The sequence below is a fragment of the Bos javanicus genome, chromosome 4 (assembly GCF_032452875.1).
Source record: "Bos javanicus breed banteng chromosome 4, ARS-OSU_banteng_1.0, whole genome shotgun sequence".
Taxonomy (NCBI): Eukaryota; Metazoa; Chordata; class Mammalia; order Artiodactyla; family Bovidae; genus Bos; species Bos javanicus.
The window spans coordinates 50,734,434-50,749,785 of NC_083871.1; the positions used below are offsets into that span (position 1 = coordinate 50,734,434).

The 15,352-nt window shown below is 42.2% G+C and overlaps 2 gene segments (V, D, J or C); both read right to left on the minus strand.

Moving 5' to 3' along the window:
- Positions 1 to 369: 369 nt before the first annotated feature.
- LOC133246792 (T cell receptor gamma variable 4-like) lies at positions 370 to 1,163 on the minus strand. The segment is given in 2 exon segments: positions 370 to 839; positions 926 to 1,163. Coding segments are annotated over 2 exon segments (429 nt in total).
- Positions 1,164 to 8,931: 7,768 nt separating this feature from the next.
- The window catches only part of LOC133246079 (T-cell receptor gamma chain C region DFL12-like), a 32,482-nt gene continuing 26,061 nt past the window's right edge, over positions 8,932 to 15,352 (minus strand). Inside the window, 4 exon segments of the C gene segment in view lie at positions 8,932 to 9,385; positions 11,516 to 11,554; positions 14,227 to 14,271; positions 14,549 to 14,608. Of these exon segments, the coding sequence occupies positions 9,240 to 9,385; positions 11,516 to 11,554; positions 14,227 to 14,271; positions 14,549 to 14,608 (290 nt within the window).

Below are 15,352 nucleotides of genomic sequence, written 5' to 3' on the forward strand. Positions count from 1 at the left end.
TAGATGAAAATGTTTTGGCTTCTGCGTTAAAAAAAATGAAGGTTAGGACTATTTTTACTTAGTCCAAGATGTCCAAAATATTTCAACAGTAAGACAATATAAAAATAATTAAAGAGATATTCCACTTTTTTTTTCTTTGGCTATCTTCAATATATAGCTTGTGTTATAGACATACAGCCCATCTCAGCTTGGGCTCTTGAACTAAATACATTTCAAGGGCTCAATAGCTGTATGTGTTTAGTAGCTGGTGGATTGAGCAGCCCAGATTCCCCTCCAAATGCTCCAGACAAGCTGAACTGGACAATCTTTGGAAAAGTCCCTGCCACCTGCACAGCATTTTCCCTGGGTCAGCTTCAGCTCCCATCAGATTTTATCTGCAGAAGCCCTAGAGTGGGGGGAGTCGTCAGGATACTGAGAGGTCACCCCAAGGCAACCTAAGGGACCTGGAGGCGGTGGCAGTTGCCAGGTCTGGGAGAGCAGTGGGTCTCAGCGCTTTTTGTGCAGATCCCGGGGCTGCGCGCACTGCTGTGCCGATCCCCAGGTAGCACAGTAGTACAGTCCTTCGTCGCTCTTCGCCAGCTTCCTCAAGGACATGGTGTAGCTCTTGCCATCCGCGCCGCGGGCCGCGTTGCCTTTATCACCTCTTAGGACCGAATCCCACTGCACATCCCGCTTGGACAAGGCTAGATAGAGAAGCCTCTCAGGGGCCTGGCCCTCCAGTTGGCGGAACCAGTAGACGTAATCCACAGACCTACTGATCTGACAGGGCATAGTGATAGCTCCACCCGCGTGCCCCACCATCACGGACCGCTGGAACACCCTGATCTCCTGCTGGATGTCTGCAAGGGATGAGATGAGGGCAGGTTGAGTCCGCAGCCTCCGGGTGCATCCCGCCCGGCCCACCGGGGAAGCCGCAGGGACTCACCTGGAACCACGAGGGCCCAGAGGAGGGCCAGGCGGCCCAGAACGGCTCTGCCCCCTGCCCCGAGAGAAGAGCCCATGGTGGTGGGGCTCAAGTTGCTCGGAGGCGCCGCACCTGGGTGTGTGATGGAGGTCAGGTCAGGGTCTCAGTGGGTGCTTCTCCCAGGCTACCCGGGGCAACTGATGAGAGAAATAAGGGAGGGGTGGAAGAGGGAGGAGCCAGAGGGAGGAGACAAGAGTCTGACCACAGGGTGAGGGGAGGAATGGTAAACAGGAAAGTTTGAGAAACACTAACGAATATTGGTGGAATAATGAAATAGGAATACAGAGATCGGTGATTGGGCATCAAATATACTTTGGCAGTGTGCTAACTGATTTATGTTCATTGTTTTATTAAATCCTGAAACCTTGTGGGATAAATAATATCTTCGGTTTAGAAACGGGGAAAGCTGGGGCTATTTTATTTCATTTTGTTTTAACTTTTATTTTAGAGTATAATATAGTCTATTTACAATGTTGTGTTAGTTTCAGCTGTACAGCAAAGTGACATATATATATATATATATATGAATATATGTATGAATATTTTCACACGTGTATGAATCTGAATCCCTTTTCAGATTCTTTTCCCATATAGTTTATTACAGAATATGGAGTAGAGTTCGCTGTGGTATACAGTAGGTCCTTGTTGTTTATTTTATATATGGTGGTGGTTTAGTCTCCAAGTTGTGTCCTTTGCTTTGCGACCCCATGGACTGTAGCCTACAAGGCTCCTCTGTCCATGGGGATTCTCCTGGCAAGAATACTGGAGTGGGTTGCCATGCAATACTCCAGGGGATCTTCACAACCCAGGATCGAACCTGGTCTCTTGCATTGCAGGCATATATTTTTACCAACTGAGCTCCCAGGGAAGCCCATTTTATATATAGATGCTGGGAGGGATTGGGGACAGGAGGAGAAGGGGACGACAGAGGATGAGACGGCTGGATGGCATCACTGACTCGATGGACGTGAGTCTGAGTGAACTCCGAGAGTTGGTTTTAGACAGGGAGACCTGGCGTGCTGCGATTCATGGGGTCTCGAAGAGTCGGACACGACTGAGCGACTGTACTAAACTGAACTGAACTGAGTGTGTATATATTAATCTCAAATTCCTAATTTATCCCTTCCCCAAAGGAGATAGTTTTTAAGTCACTGCATGCCCAAGAAGAATTAGGTTGGGATTTGAAGCCAGGTCTGGCTGGAGACAAATCTCATGCTCTCTTTGGCCACTTTCTACTCACAGAGCAGTGAATGCCCTGCTAATTTGGGAGGAGAAGACAAACCCAGAACAACCATCCTTGCTGAAAGGTCCTGCTACCATCTGAGCCAGCATTGGGTTGTATCCTCCAAGGGTCTCATCAGAGGGGGCTAAATTTTCTGAATAATATGATAGCTGTGTAGTTTTGGCAAGGAGCTTCACTTCCTTTTTTCCGTCTGTGAAAAGGGAAGTCATGGGGTTGTATGGAGAGTAAACAGGATCATGTGAACACAGTGTGTAGTCCAGTCCCAGAGGCAGAGGAAGAGCTCCGGAAATGGTAGGGCTTATTGTTTACCTTGAACCCAGATGTGTGTGCATGCTCAGTCATTCTGTTGTGTCCAACTATCTGTGACCCCAGGGACTGTAGCCCACCAGGCTCCTCTACCCATGGGATTCTCTAGGCAAGAATACTGGAGTGAGTTGCCATGCCCTCCTCCAGGGGATCTTTCTGACCCAGGGGTCGAACCCAAATCTCCTGTGTCTCCTGCACTGCAGGTAGGTTCTTCACCTTCTGAGCCACTAGGGAAGACTGAATCTGGACAGTTTCTTGTAAATGATGTCTGGGGTCCACTTAACATGGAAATTATAGGGAAGATTGCAGTTTTGGAGAATCAGGTGTGTGTGTGTTCAAAGGAGGACTCCTAAATTGAACCAGGGGTCAGTGAGGACCAGGGGACAGGGCCAGGTCCCCCTATCTCTGCATCATATCCTCAGAAATTTTAAAGGTAGGGCACTGGGAGCGATCAGCTGAAGGATCCACCCGAAATGAAGCTTTGAGAATAAAGATAGCAATCACTTCCAGTTGAAATACAGGTTCCTTTCCAGTTATATTAATTGTACCCAGGGCCTCCTTAGTATGTACTTTTTTTTAATCACTCAGTCGTGTGTATAGCTATGCTAATTTTCAGGCTAATTTTGCCTTGAAGCCCAGGAAAAGGGTGGTGAGGGTATGGTGAGGAAAGGGGACTTGGGTTGGGCAGGGAAGCTGTGAGTCCCTCAGCACGCACACCAGGCCTAGTTCCTGAGCTTCTCTTCTGCAGCACAAAGTCAGACGTGCTCAGCTGCAACCTAGATGCAAGACTCAGTGTCCTGAAATGAAGGCTTTGGTGAGGTGTGAGCCAAATAAAAAGCTAATGGAATACTTGCTGAAAGAGTATTCCAGGACTATCACTTACACCATCCTGAGATGTATAGCCCAGCTGTGGTAAAATGTTAGGTAGAAAATAAAGTGACAATTGAGGTGACATCTACACAGACAAACAACAGTGTAAGAAAGACAAGCGTGGTAGTTGGAAGCCTTGTACTGCGTCAGTGGAACTCAACATACTTCAACCTGTCTTTCTTCAGTAGTGTTCAGACATAAAACAAAAATGTGGGCGTGGAAATAGTAGATCCCTTTCTAAAATTTATTCTAAAAATAAATCCTTCGATAGCCTTCCATATGGTTCTTTAAGTGTCTAAAACACAGTCCATGTTCAGTACATAAAGTTCTTAATGAAAACACAGGGCAAATGTAGCATTTTGCCTTTTTACACCATGTCTCAAATATTCTTATTTCCTCTCTTTCTAATCATGAAAAAACCCTCACTGATAGTCACCAAAAAACAGAACAACACCAGAGATGAGATCGTCCTTTTGAAGGCTGAAAAGGTGCCATTCACTGCTGATGTTATTGAACAGCTAATAAAGAATTTATTGATTGCAGTATCTCATGACACAGTGCCATATCCATATATATTTAGTCACCTGCCTGAGGATGGTAAGATAATGTCATGGTCCACTCTGTATTTAGAGGAGACTGAATCTGATCTCTTAATGAAAAGTTGCCAGTAGTATTTCATCATAAGCAAAATATCTTTTTGACTTGCAGAATGGAATTCTTGTTTCATGTCTGAGATTTCTTTTATATTTCTTCTAGTGTATGTGCTCAGTTGTTTCTAACTCTTTGGGACCCCATGGACTGTAGCCCATTGGATTCCTCCGTCCATGTAATTTTCCAGGCAAGAATACTGGAGAGGTTGCCATTTCCTACTCCAATATTTCTTAAGACCCTACGTTTGTCTTGCCTTTAAAACAAACAAACAAACAAACAAAAAACCTCATGCACATGCCCTTTTTGTACAATTTTAAAAAGTACATATCAAAATATTTAGTTTTATTTTTCCCGTTTTTCATCATACATTTGGCCGAACGTGTTGGAATAAGGGGGACACGAGGGATTATGAATACATACCAAAGGTCTCCAGAAACAGTATCTTTCTCTTAAGAGAATGATCTAAATTAGTCTGGATACTCTTCTTTGAAACTACACCATGAAATCATTGCCGTCATTTTCCCTTGTATTTAGTTAGTTTGAATTAAAATAAACTCAATTATATAGTGAGCTATTCTTTTTCAAATAAGAATGTTTAACATAATGCTTCGTAGGGAGGCAGCATGTGTACTGGTTTTTGGATTTTCTTTTTTATATTCATTGTGTTATTCAAGCAACACTTAGTTGTGTATAGGTAAAATCACACTGGTTTGGGTGGAAGCAGTCATTTGTGTGGATCTAATTGACTCCACCCATGCTCAGTCTAAGAATGGGCCACAGGACACAAATGCAGCTGGAGGCTCCCTGGGGAGCTGGGGCCTTGTCAGGGGGAGCTTCTTACATGGAGAGAGGGGAGAGGGGAGCTCCAGGGTCTGGCCTTGGACTAAAACTTCAAGACTTCAGTGGTGTCATTACGATGAGAGTATCCTGTCCCAGGAGTGAACCCGTGTCTACACCACGATCATAGCTGGGGTCTGAGCCAGACATCAGTGTGTGATTGTAACCTGAGAAAGAGCTCTCCTCCCATCTTGGGCTGGACCAGTATGACTCGGCTGTCTCCCTAGGAGGGCACGTCCCCCTAGAAGTTGGCTTTCAGAGCAGAGACAAGAAGAATGAGGATGTGACTTGAATGTGCCCTGTGGTTGGACTGTGAGAGCTGAAGCCTTGACCTCAGCCATGAAGCCCTGCTTCCCTCTGGGACTGGATGGATGGAGTGCAGGGTCTGGACCCCACTCTGGACCTGCTGGGTGTGTGTGTGGGGGGACACCTGCTCTTCATGCTCACATTGCAAACAACCCTCTGCTATTCACCTGTCACACTGTCATCTGATTTACTGTCCCCTAGTAAGCCTTGCTCAGGTTGACTCTAAAGTCATTTAGTCCCTTTACGGGGTCTTGGGTGACTCAGTATATGACACTCAATTGCATAGGTCAACCCTGGTCTTCTGTGTCTATTTTCTCGTGAGAAAAAAAGCATCTCACATCAGTCCATGCAACTTGGTTCAGGGATTGGGTCTTGTGTCCTCCCATCTACACTGAGAAAATGAAACCAAGATGTACCAGTCTCAGTAAGTCACAGACTAAGGAAGAACACAGGTGGCTGGAGGAATGTCAAGGATGATCTTAGCACTGCAAGGAGTCCTGTCTGCTCTTTCCTTCAGGGTCAAGGGCGTGGTCCAAGGTACAGCATCTGAACATTCTGGGTGTAAGTTTCCCAACTCACTTAGGAGCTAATTGGAAGAAGTGTATATTTAAATGGGCTTCCCTGGTGGCTCAGCAGTAAAGAATCTGCCTGCAATGCAGGAGGCAAAGGAGACTTGGGTTCGATCCCTGGGTCAAGAAGATCTCCTGGAGGAGAGCATGGCAACCCACTCCAGTGTTCTTGCCTGGAGAATCCCCATAGACAGAGGACCCTGGCAGGCTGCAGTCCATAGGGCCGCAAAGAGTCAGACAGCACTGAAGCAACTGAGTATGCACTTGCATATATTTCCATAATGGGGAACCATGACCCACAGCCTAGTATGTTTGATAACAATTACATGCCTGTGTAGAGAGATCTTTTCTTCCATTAGTTGTGACCTTTTGAAAGTGAGCAAAGTTGGATGTGGTTTAACTGTGCTTATACTTTTTTGACACCTCAGCTAGCCTTGTACAGTCTCAACCAGTAGGGCCTGTTTGACTTTAAACAGTTTCCACAAATCAACCAAAATGTGGTTTTGAGCATGTGAACAAAACTGAAGCCTGAGAGGATGAAACCCCATCAGCCACACCAGCGCCCTCCTGCTGCCACTCAGGCTGTCACCCCACCCGCACTGCCCTCCCCTCTCTACCCCTCCCATGCCAGGGCAGCCCAGGGCTAGAGGGGCAGGAAGTTGGACACCACAGGAGACGCTGCCCAGTATGGTCCTGGCCAGAAAATCAGCTGCACAAAACTTCTCAGAGATTTGCAAATTTGCCCTTTTCTAAATTTTTATTGCTTCCTTTTTAAAATGTAATCTTTATTTTATAGTAGTGTATAGTTGATTTATAATGCTGTGTTAGTTTCAGGTGAACAGCAAAGTGATTCAGTTATACATATGCATATATGCATTCTTCTTCAGATTCTTTTCTCATATAAGTTATCACAGAATATTGAGTAGAGTTCTTTGTGCTATGCAGTAGGTCCTTGTTGATCATCTGTTTTATATTTAGGAGTTTGTATATGTTAATCCTAAACTCCTAATATATCCCTGTCCCAACTTTTCCCCTTTGGTAACCGTAAACCTGTTTTCTAAGTCTGTGAATCTATTCTTTTTTTTTAATATAAGTTTATTTGTATAATTTTTTTTTTACATTCCATATATAAGTGTTGTCATACGATATTTGTCTTTCTCTGATTTACCTCACTTGGTATGATAATCTCCAGATCCATCCATGTTGCAATAAAATGACCATATGATCCAGCAATCCCACTCATGGGTGTATATCTGGAGAAACCATAATTTGAAAAGATACTTGCACCCTAAAGTTCATCACAGCAGTTTGTGCAATAGCCAAGGTAAGTTTCCCCTCTTGGCTTCTGTACTTACTACATTATTTCTTCCCATTGAATAAATATTTCCAAATCTCTAAGATGAGGGCACTGTATTTTACCTAAAGAGGACTGGTCAAGTTAACGTGAACCAAGGGATCAATCGAAGGGCTTACCTCATAGCTCAGTCGGTAAAGAATCTGCCTGTGATGCAGGAGACCCATGTTCGATTCCTGGGGTGGGAAGATTCCACGGAGAAGGAAATAGCAACCCACTCCAGGATTCCTGCCTGGAGAATCCCATGGACAGAGGAGCCTGGCAGGCTATGGTCCATGGGGTCTCAAGAGTTGGACAAGACTCAGCAACTAAACCACCATTGTTTATCTGGTTGGTCTCTTTTTGTTTTCAAATGGGAACCTTTGTTTAATTGCCTAAGAACTTGTTTCATACACACTGAAGCCGATTATACACAAAGAAACAAACAATAAGCTTTTCCAATTTTAAATAAGACAGTGTTTCAATTCTAATACATAAAAAATTTCCTTTAAAAGAATTCATTAGAGGAAATAGAACATCCCTTATTTTTCCTTCCTTCTACCATGAATTTAACTTTTTGTTCTATGTCTGTACTTACAGAAATACACAGAAACACATATAATGAGTGTCCTGTTTATTCATATTATTACTCAATAGGAAAAATGTTTGAAAGACATGAACAAATATTTCAGCAGAAAAGAAAAAGAAGTTGTAAAACCACATACATAGAATAAGGCAGGATTTCCACCATGTTGACAACCACGGGAGTAGATATGTTGAAACCAGAGTATATACGTAAGAAAAAGACAGATACAATCACAAATTCTTAAGAAAATTCTCTCCGAATCCTTGGAGGAAGCCTTTAGTAAAGAAGCAGTGTGTGTTTTGTCCTGTCGTAGTTTGTTTTTTCCCAGCAGAAAGTGAACCAAGGGAAAGCCATGTGATGCTAGATTACAAAATGTGAGCTCCAGGTTCAGAAAAACCTGAATGACTCTTATTTACAAAATAGTGACTGTGAACAGACAAATTAACCTCTCCAACCTATAAACTGTGAGCTCTAACTGTTGCTTCTTCCAGGGGTTCTTAAATGATTAATGGGATTACCTGATGAACAGTAGAAACGGAGTCTCTGTTCCATCTACATCTGATTTCTTTGCAGGGAAGTAAGCTTAGAAATGAATCTCAGTGCATTTGTGTATGTGTGGAATCTATTGTTCCTACAGTAGATTAGGAACTACTGACAGTAGATACTAATGTTGAGAACTTGCATGGACCAGGCATCATGGACTCATCTAATCCTCACACTCCAGGAGACAGGGCTCTGTAACTTCATTACACAGATGAGGAAATGATGACACAGAGAGCTCGAAGAGCTGTCTGAGATCACACAAGTGCTAATACAGACCCAGGGTTCAAACCCAGGCCCTCGACGGCCACAGTCTGCATGCTTCATCCTGCACCCGATGCTCCTCTGGTGTTGGCCCAGGTCTCATCAGGGGTTAACACGAGGACCTGGAGTCAGGCTTGTGAGACCCTAGCACAGATCTGAGCACACACGGTGCAAGTCATGCTGGGTGTTATACTGTCACTATCCGAATGCCCCAACCCAATGAGTCTGCCTCTGGTGACTCTGAAAGAGAAGGAACACGGGCACCTTTGTTTGGCTCCTGTTGGACCCGCTCCACCAGTCGTCTTGGAGCCGGTGCCCCAGAGAAAGCACCATAACCACCATCTCAGTGAAAGACCTGAGTAACATTATTACAGTCATCGCTGAATTTGATAGCGTGGTTATCATGCTGTTTCTCACCTTGGTTAGATTTCATGAAATTAAAGTACACAGACAAAAGGGGGCTTGTGATTCTTTTGTATTTATTGTGCATGTTATGAAAATCTAAGTATGGAATTCGAGCAGCAAAGCTGACTTCTCCAGGGTGTGTGACAGGGAGGGTCAGGGTCGTGGTCTGGCTGGAGGTGCTGAGGGAGGAGACAGGGAGCTGCCCACTGTGTGCGCTCAGGAATTGAAAGGACTTGAGGGTGGGACAATTATGACATCATAGATAAATACACATCTGAACTGAGATAACCCAAACCAAAAAGCAAGCAGAGACTTTCTGGGACTGTAGAGGATGAAGGAAAGTTGATCTCTCGGTAGCCCCCCCATTACGAGATCTTCCTGTCACAGCAGACGCCTGTTCTCCTAAACACACAGGAAATGATGACAACAAAGTAGACTGTGCTCAGGAGGAGGAGTAAGAGGTAGGTGTAATAGGCTGCAGAGGTGTTCATGAGCTGCAGCTGCAGGGTACCTAGGAGAAGTCATTTTGGTTAGTTTCAAGTGTTCTTTTGAGAGGAGAGGACATATTCACGGAAGTGGTCACAATGATTTATTTCTGGTGATCTGCAAAGAAGTGGCACCCCAAACCCAAAGAAAACAGATGCAACCACCATGAGCACCACCACCACCAGAACAACTCAGAATCTAGTTGACAATTCAAGTCAATCAACGACCTCAACTAAATTCAACAGAACCTTCCCAAATATTAAAAAGCAAGGTTGTGTTTTTAAAGAATGAGTCCAAATGGGAAAAATATCTATGATAAATAGCATTTTGCATTTTTTGTGCCATCACATCTCTGAGTAACAATAAGAGGTGACGTTTGTTAACCCCTAACCAAATGTCAAACACTTATTCTGAGAGCTTTGCATGCAAGATTCTAATCTTAGTTAAGTTTTCAAATAACCTATGAGATTATCATTTTCAACCCCTTTTACCAGTAAACTAAGGACAGAGAGAAATAATTTGCTTGGTGTCACTCATTTAGAAAGCACCAGAAATCACATTTCAATCCCAGCAACCTGAATCTGAAGAAGGTATTCTTAGCTGCTCTGTAGTCCTGCATTTCCATGTCCAATAAATATCCTAGACATCAAAGTTACGCATAAACAGCAAGTTGAATTGCTGATGTGGAAGCATCTGAGCCATTACATGTTGTGCACCAATGAGATTCCTATGAAGGGCATCAACCAGGGAAATCTGGTTGTGACACAGTGAGATGGGTGGAAGGCTTTAGTAAAGAGAACTTTGTACAAAATGGAAGAGAGTGGTTAGTCCAAAATCCCCAAAACCTTAGGAGCTCATGCCTCAGTCACCTGTCTTTCTTAGATGTCTAACCTCGTGCCCGTGATGTTCTAGGATAATTGCACTTACTCTCCTTCGAAATTTTGCAAGAAATAGATGATGTCAAGAAGAAATTAACAATGATACTGGGCCTGACTTGCTACTCAATGGACTACAAGGCTGAGTTTCTTCCTGTATGTTTCCCTTTTCTATGCTTTACCTTCATGGAGTCAGAACTCCAGAATCACTAGTATGTGGTGTGGAAAGGATCTCAGGAGGGGACATGCTCATAACTCATGGCCCTGAGTCAGGTCAGATGTTAGCTGAGTTCCAGGCCCCCTGACACACTGGGAACGGAGGAGGGATCAGCAGGACCATTGCCAGCTCTTCTAAATTCACTGAGACCCTTCATGTAGGGAGAAGGGGCCACCAACTAGTACTCATCCTGTGCCAGCTAAATGGATACCCTGTGGGAGACATTCCACATAGGTGACCTTATCTCTGTAATAACTGAGTTGGGTGCAATTGTTCCCAGTTGGCAGAAGAGGGCACTATTGCCCAGAAATAGAAGTAATTACCCACCTTCGTGCAACTAATAATAAAAGAACCGGGGTTAAAGTGCTGTCTGGGATAGTTGGAAATCCACGCACTTATACCCTGCCCATGGGTCCACCCTGTCTCAGAGCCTCGGTTTTAGGATTCTTGCTCTATATCTTAGAGATGGAATAGAGAACTGAGGAAGTGTCTGAACCATGGATTCAGATGGCCTTTGTTGAATCCTCATATCTAGCTATGGAGCTTGGTACAAGGGATTTAAGTAATTTTGGCTAATGGCCCTCATTGAAAAATTATTGGAAAATGTTGCACCACCTCATAGGAGTGTTATGATGAAGAAAAAAAATATTCACATAAGATCCAGCACAACACCTTATGTATATCAAGCTCTCAGCAAGTGTCAGTTCATGTATTAGTTACCAGCAAGGGCTAAAACTCAAAAATACTCTAGAAGCAACTTGATATCAAGTTTCTGCAATTATTACAAACAAAATCTACACAACTGGGTAAAGCCCACCTTTGAAATAATTTGGAGCCTATCAGTTCATCCTCTCATTTAGAGTCATCTTACACCAAACCCAGCATTTAATGTGTTAAGACGACTCTTCAGGAACGATGGATTTACTTAAAATATGCAGTCTATTCTGCAATATCCAGACATTTTGTTTTTTCTACCTTATATCAAGGAAGTCCAAAAGTTAAGTTTATCCAGAGGGAAAAAATGCTGTAACATGACACAAAGGCAGACAAAGACAAAACTTACTGCTTTCACCTTCCAGACATGCCTTTGTAGAATTAGTATCTAGAAGAAAGGAGAGCAGGTTTAATCAATTGTATTGTCAGTCATTCATATATATTATTAGACAGTGGCACAAATGTGGTTAACTATGTGTGCGTTAATATGCATGTATATATAATAGAAGATCTGCTAACACAGACAGGAGAGATACTCTGATTAAATGTATGAACACCACAGTTTCAGGAATAATTGACTTTTTCTTAACATTAACCAAGGAAGTTCAAGAGGTAATTGATCAGGTAAAAATTCATGCTTTCTGCTGCTGCTGCTAAGTCGCTTCAGTCATGTCCGACTCTGTGAAACCCCATAGACGGCAGCCCACCAGGCTCCCCTGTCCCTGGATTCTCCAGGCAAGAACACTGGAGTGGGTTGCCATTTTCTTCTCCAATGCGTGAAAGTGAAAAGTGAAAGTGAAGTCGTTCAGTCATGTCCGACTCATGCTTTCTAAAAAAAAAAATATATATATATATATATATATATATGTATACAATAACTTTTCTACTATGCTTGACAAAGGCTTGATAAAGAACATCAAAAAAAAAAAAAGAGATGGAGAAATTGGAAAACATAAACTAAATGAAATGGGAGCACCGAATATGAAATAGAAAAAGTGAAACAAACTAGATAAAAGTAAAAGATTCTCATATAGTCCAGTTGCTTTTAAACACGCTTGCTTATTAGAAACATATCTGGAGCTCTGGCGGAAAAAAAAGCAATACCTGGGCATTTGTATTTTTCAAAAAATTCCAAGTTAATTCTAATACACATCTGGATTTTAAAAAGTGTTTACAGGTTTTTCTATTAAATGGTAGTTTTGGTGATATAGAATTCTATTATTTTTCTGTTGACCAGTCATGATTCAACGGTATTAAGTGAGTACTAGTTAATGTTAGTGTTAGTCACTCAGTCGTGTCTGACTCTTTGCGACCCCATGGACTGTATAGCCTGCCATGTTCCTCCGTCCATAGGATTTTCCAGGCAAGAACCCTGGAGTGGGTTGCCATTTCATAATCACAATAGTGAAAGATGCTTATCAGTTTTCACAATCAATAGCCAAACAAAAAGTAAAAGAGAATTACAATAGCAAGCCATAATGGGAACATGATTAACCTAACGATAGAAAACAATTACATACAGTTTGGGGGGTCAAGCAGAGTGACATGGTAAATGGGAGTGCATACATGCACATGTTTTCATCTGCCCAGCCAATCTGAATTATGACATTTTGATTTCATTTGTATGACTTAGTTTGAATAAGATGCTAGATTTCTAATTAAAAAAAAATAGATATGCAACAAGAAACAGATGTTTACTATTTAGCACAAGGAGCTATAGTCACTATCTTGTAATAACCTATAACAGAAAATAATGTCAAAAGTAATATATGTGTATAAGTGATTGACAAAAAAATTCTATTTTTAGAAATTTGGTAATGTTTAGTGAAAAAGTTGGCTTAAAGCTCAACATTCAGAAAACAAAGATCGTGGCATCCGGTCCCATCACTTCATGGGAAATAGATGGGGAAACAGTGGAAACAGTGTCAGACTTTATTTTTATGGGCTCCAAAATCACTGCAGATGGTGACTGCAGCCATGAAATTAAAAGATGCTTACTCCTTGGAAGGAAAGTTATGACCAACCTAGATAGTATATTCAAAAGCAGAGACGAAGGTCCAACGAAGGACCAACGAAGGTCCGTCTAGTCAAGGCTATGGTTTTTCCTGTGGTCATGTATGAATGTGAGAGTTGAACTGTGAAGAAGGCTGAGTGCCGAAGAATTGATGCTTTTGGACTGTGGTGTTGGAGAAGACTCTTGAGAGTCCCTTGGACTGCAAGGAGATCCAACCAGTCCATTCTAAAGGAGATCAGCCCTGGGATTTCTTTGGAGGGAATGATGCTGAAGCTGAAAGAAACTCCAGTACTTTGGCCACCTCACGTGAAGAGTTGACTCATTGGAAAAGACTCTGATGCTGGGAGGATTGGGGGCAGGAGGAGAAGGGGACGACAGAGGATGAGATGGCTGGATGGCCTCACTGACTTGATGGATGTGAGTCTCAGTGAACTCCGGGAGTCGGTGATGGACAGGGAGGCCTGGCGTGCTGCGATTCATGGGGTCTCGAAGAGTCGGACACGACTGAGCGACTGAACAGAACTGAATGTTTATCTTTGTCAGTTTTTCTAAATGGCCTGTGGATATCTAATAACAATGTATGAGATACAAAATGTTAAATATATTTGTATAGGATATAAGATTAAGATAAATTAATATAAATAGAAATCTATTATATTTGAATTATTAATGACATCATTCAAGATGCTCCCATTTTTATTTTTTCTGTGCTTTGATAAAATATTCTCAGAGAAATGTCAATATGTCTCATTATGATTATATGTTTTTTTCTTTTCCCTTATATTTCTCCTGATTTTTGCTTTAGGTATCTTTGTTTCTTTGTTGTTAGGTGTCTAACTGTTTATGATGTCTGTTTCTTTGTGAATTGTACCTGTTTTTTGGTATCATTTTTTTTGAATTGTACTTGTTTTTTGAATTGCATCATTCAAAATATTCATCTTTGTTACATTTAAAAATAAATAGATAACATTTTTTAGAAAGGTAATTGATCAGGAAGGAAAAAAGTGCTATAGGATGTCTTAAAGGCAAACATAAGCAAAACTTACCACTTCCATCTTTCAGACAAGCTTTTTTAGAACCAGTATCTGTAACTTATAAAAGCAAAGGAAGCAAGTATTAATCAACTGTCCACACTCATTATTTTACAGTCAGTGCATATTATGTATAATATGGTGTCTGTGAATATATACATACACATATGTATATAATCTATTGACAGATGACAGTAGAGATGATCAGTAAAACTATAACAATAATGAGCCCCACAATTTCAGATAATTGGTCTTTTCCACTTTAAAACAGAGAAGTTCAACAGAAAGAAAGAAAAACTAAAACATGACATAAAGATAAATCTGTACAAAAACTTACTGCTTTCATCAGTCAAACAATCATTTGGAGGCTCAGTAGTAGGGACAAGTGAGGTGACAACTACAAGAAATGAGAACAAGTAGTAATGAATTATCTGTGCCCATTATTTGATACTGTGAGTATGTTTCAGCAGTAAAGAATCCACCTGCAAGGCAGTAGTCACAGGAGACACATGTTTGGTGCCTGGGTCAGGAAGATCCCCTGGAGGAGGGCACAGCAACCCATTCTGATAGTCTTGCCTGGAGACCCCCATGGACAGAGAAGTCCGGTGGTCTACAGTCCATGGGGTTGCAAAGATTTGGACACGACTGAAGCGACTTCGCACACATGCACATATGTTTATACGTGTGTGTATATTGCAATCAGAGAAGGTGATGGCACCCCACTCCAGTACTCCTGCCTGGAACATCCCGTGGATGGAGGAGCCCAGTAGGCTGCAGTCCATGGGGTTGCTCAGAGTCGGACACGACTGAGCTACTTCACTTTCACTTTTCACCTTCATACATTGGAGAAGGAAATGGCAACCCACTCCAGTATTCTTGCCTGGAGAATCCCAGGGACAGGGGAGCCTGGTGGGCTGCCGTCTATGTGGTTGCACAGAGTCGGACATGACTGAAGCGACTCAGCAGCAGCAGCAGCAGTATATTGCAATATATATGTATGTGTAATATACATATATTCCCTTACAATGACTTTATTCACTAAAAGATAAACAAACCTCTTATTAACATGCATTGGTTGAGGCAGAAACAATAAAGTATTAAAGTTTTATAATCAACTCTATGTGTTTAAGTTCTCTTTCTC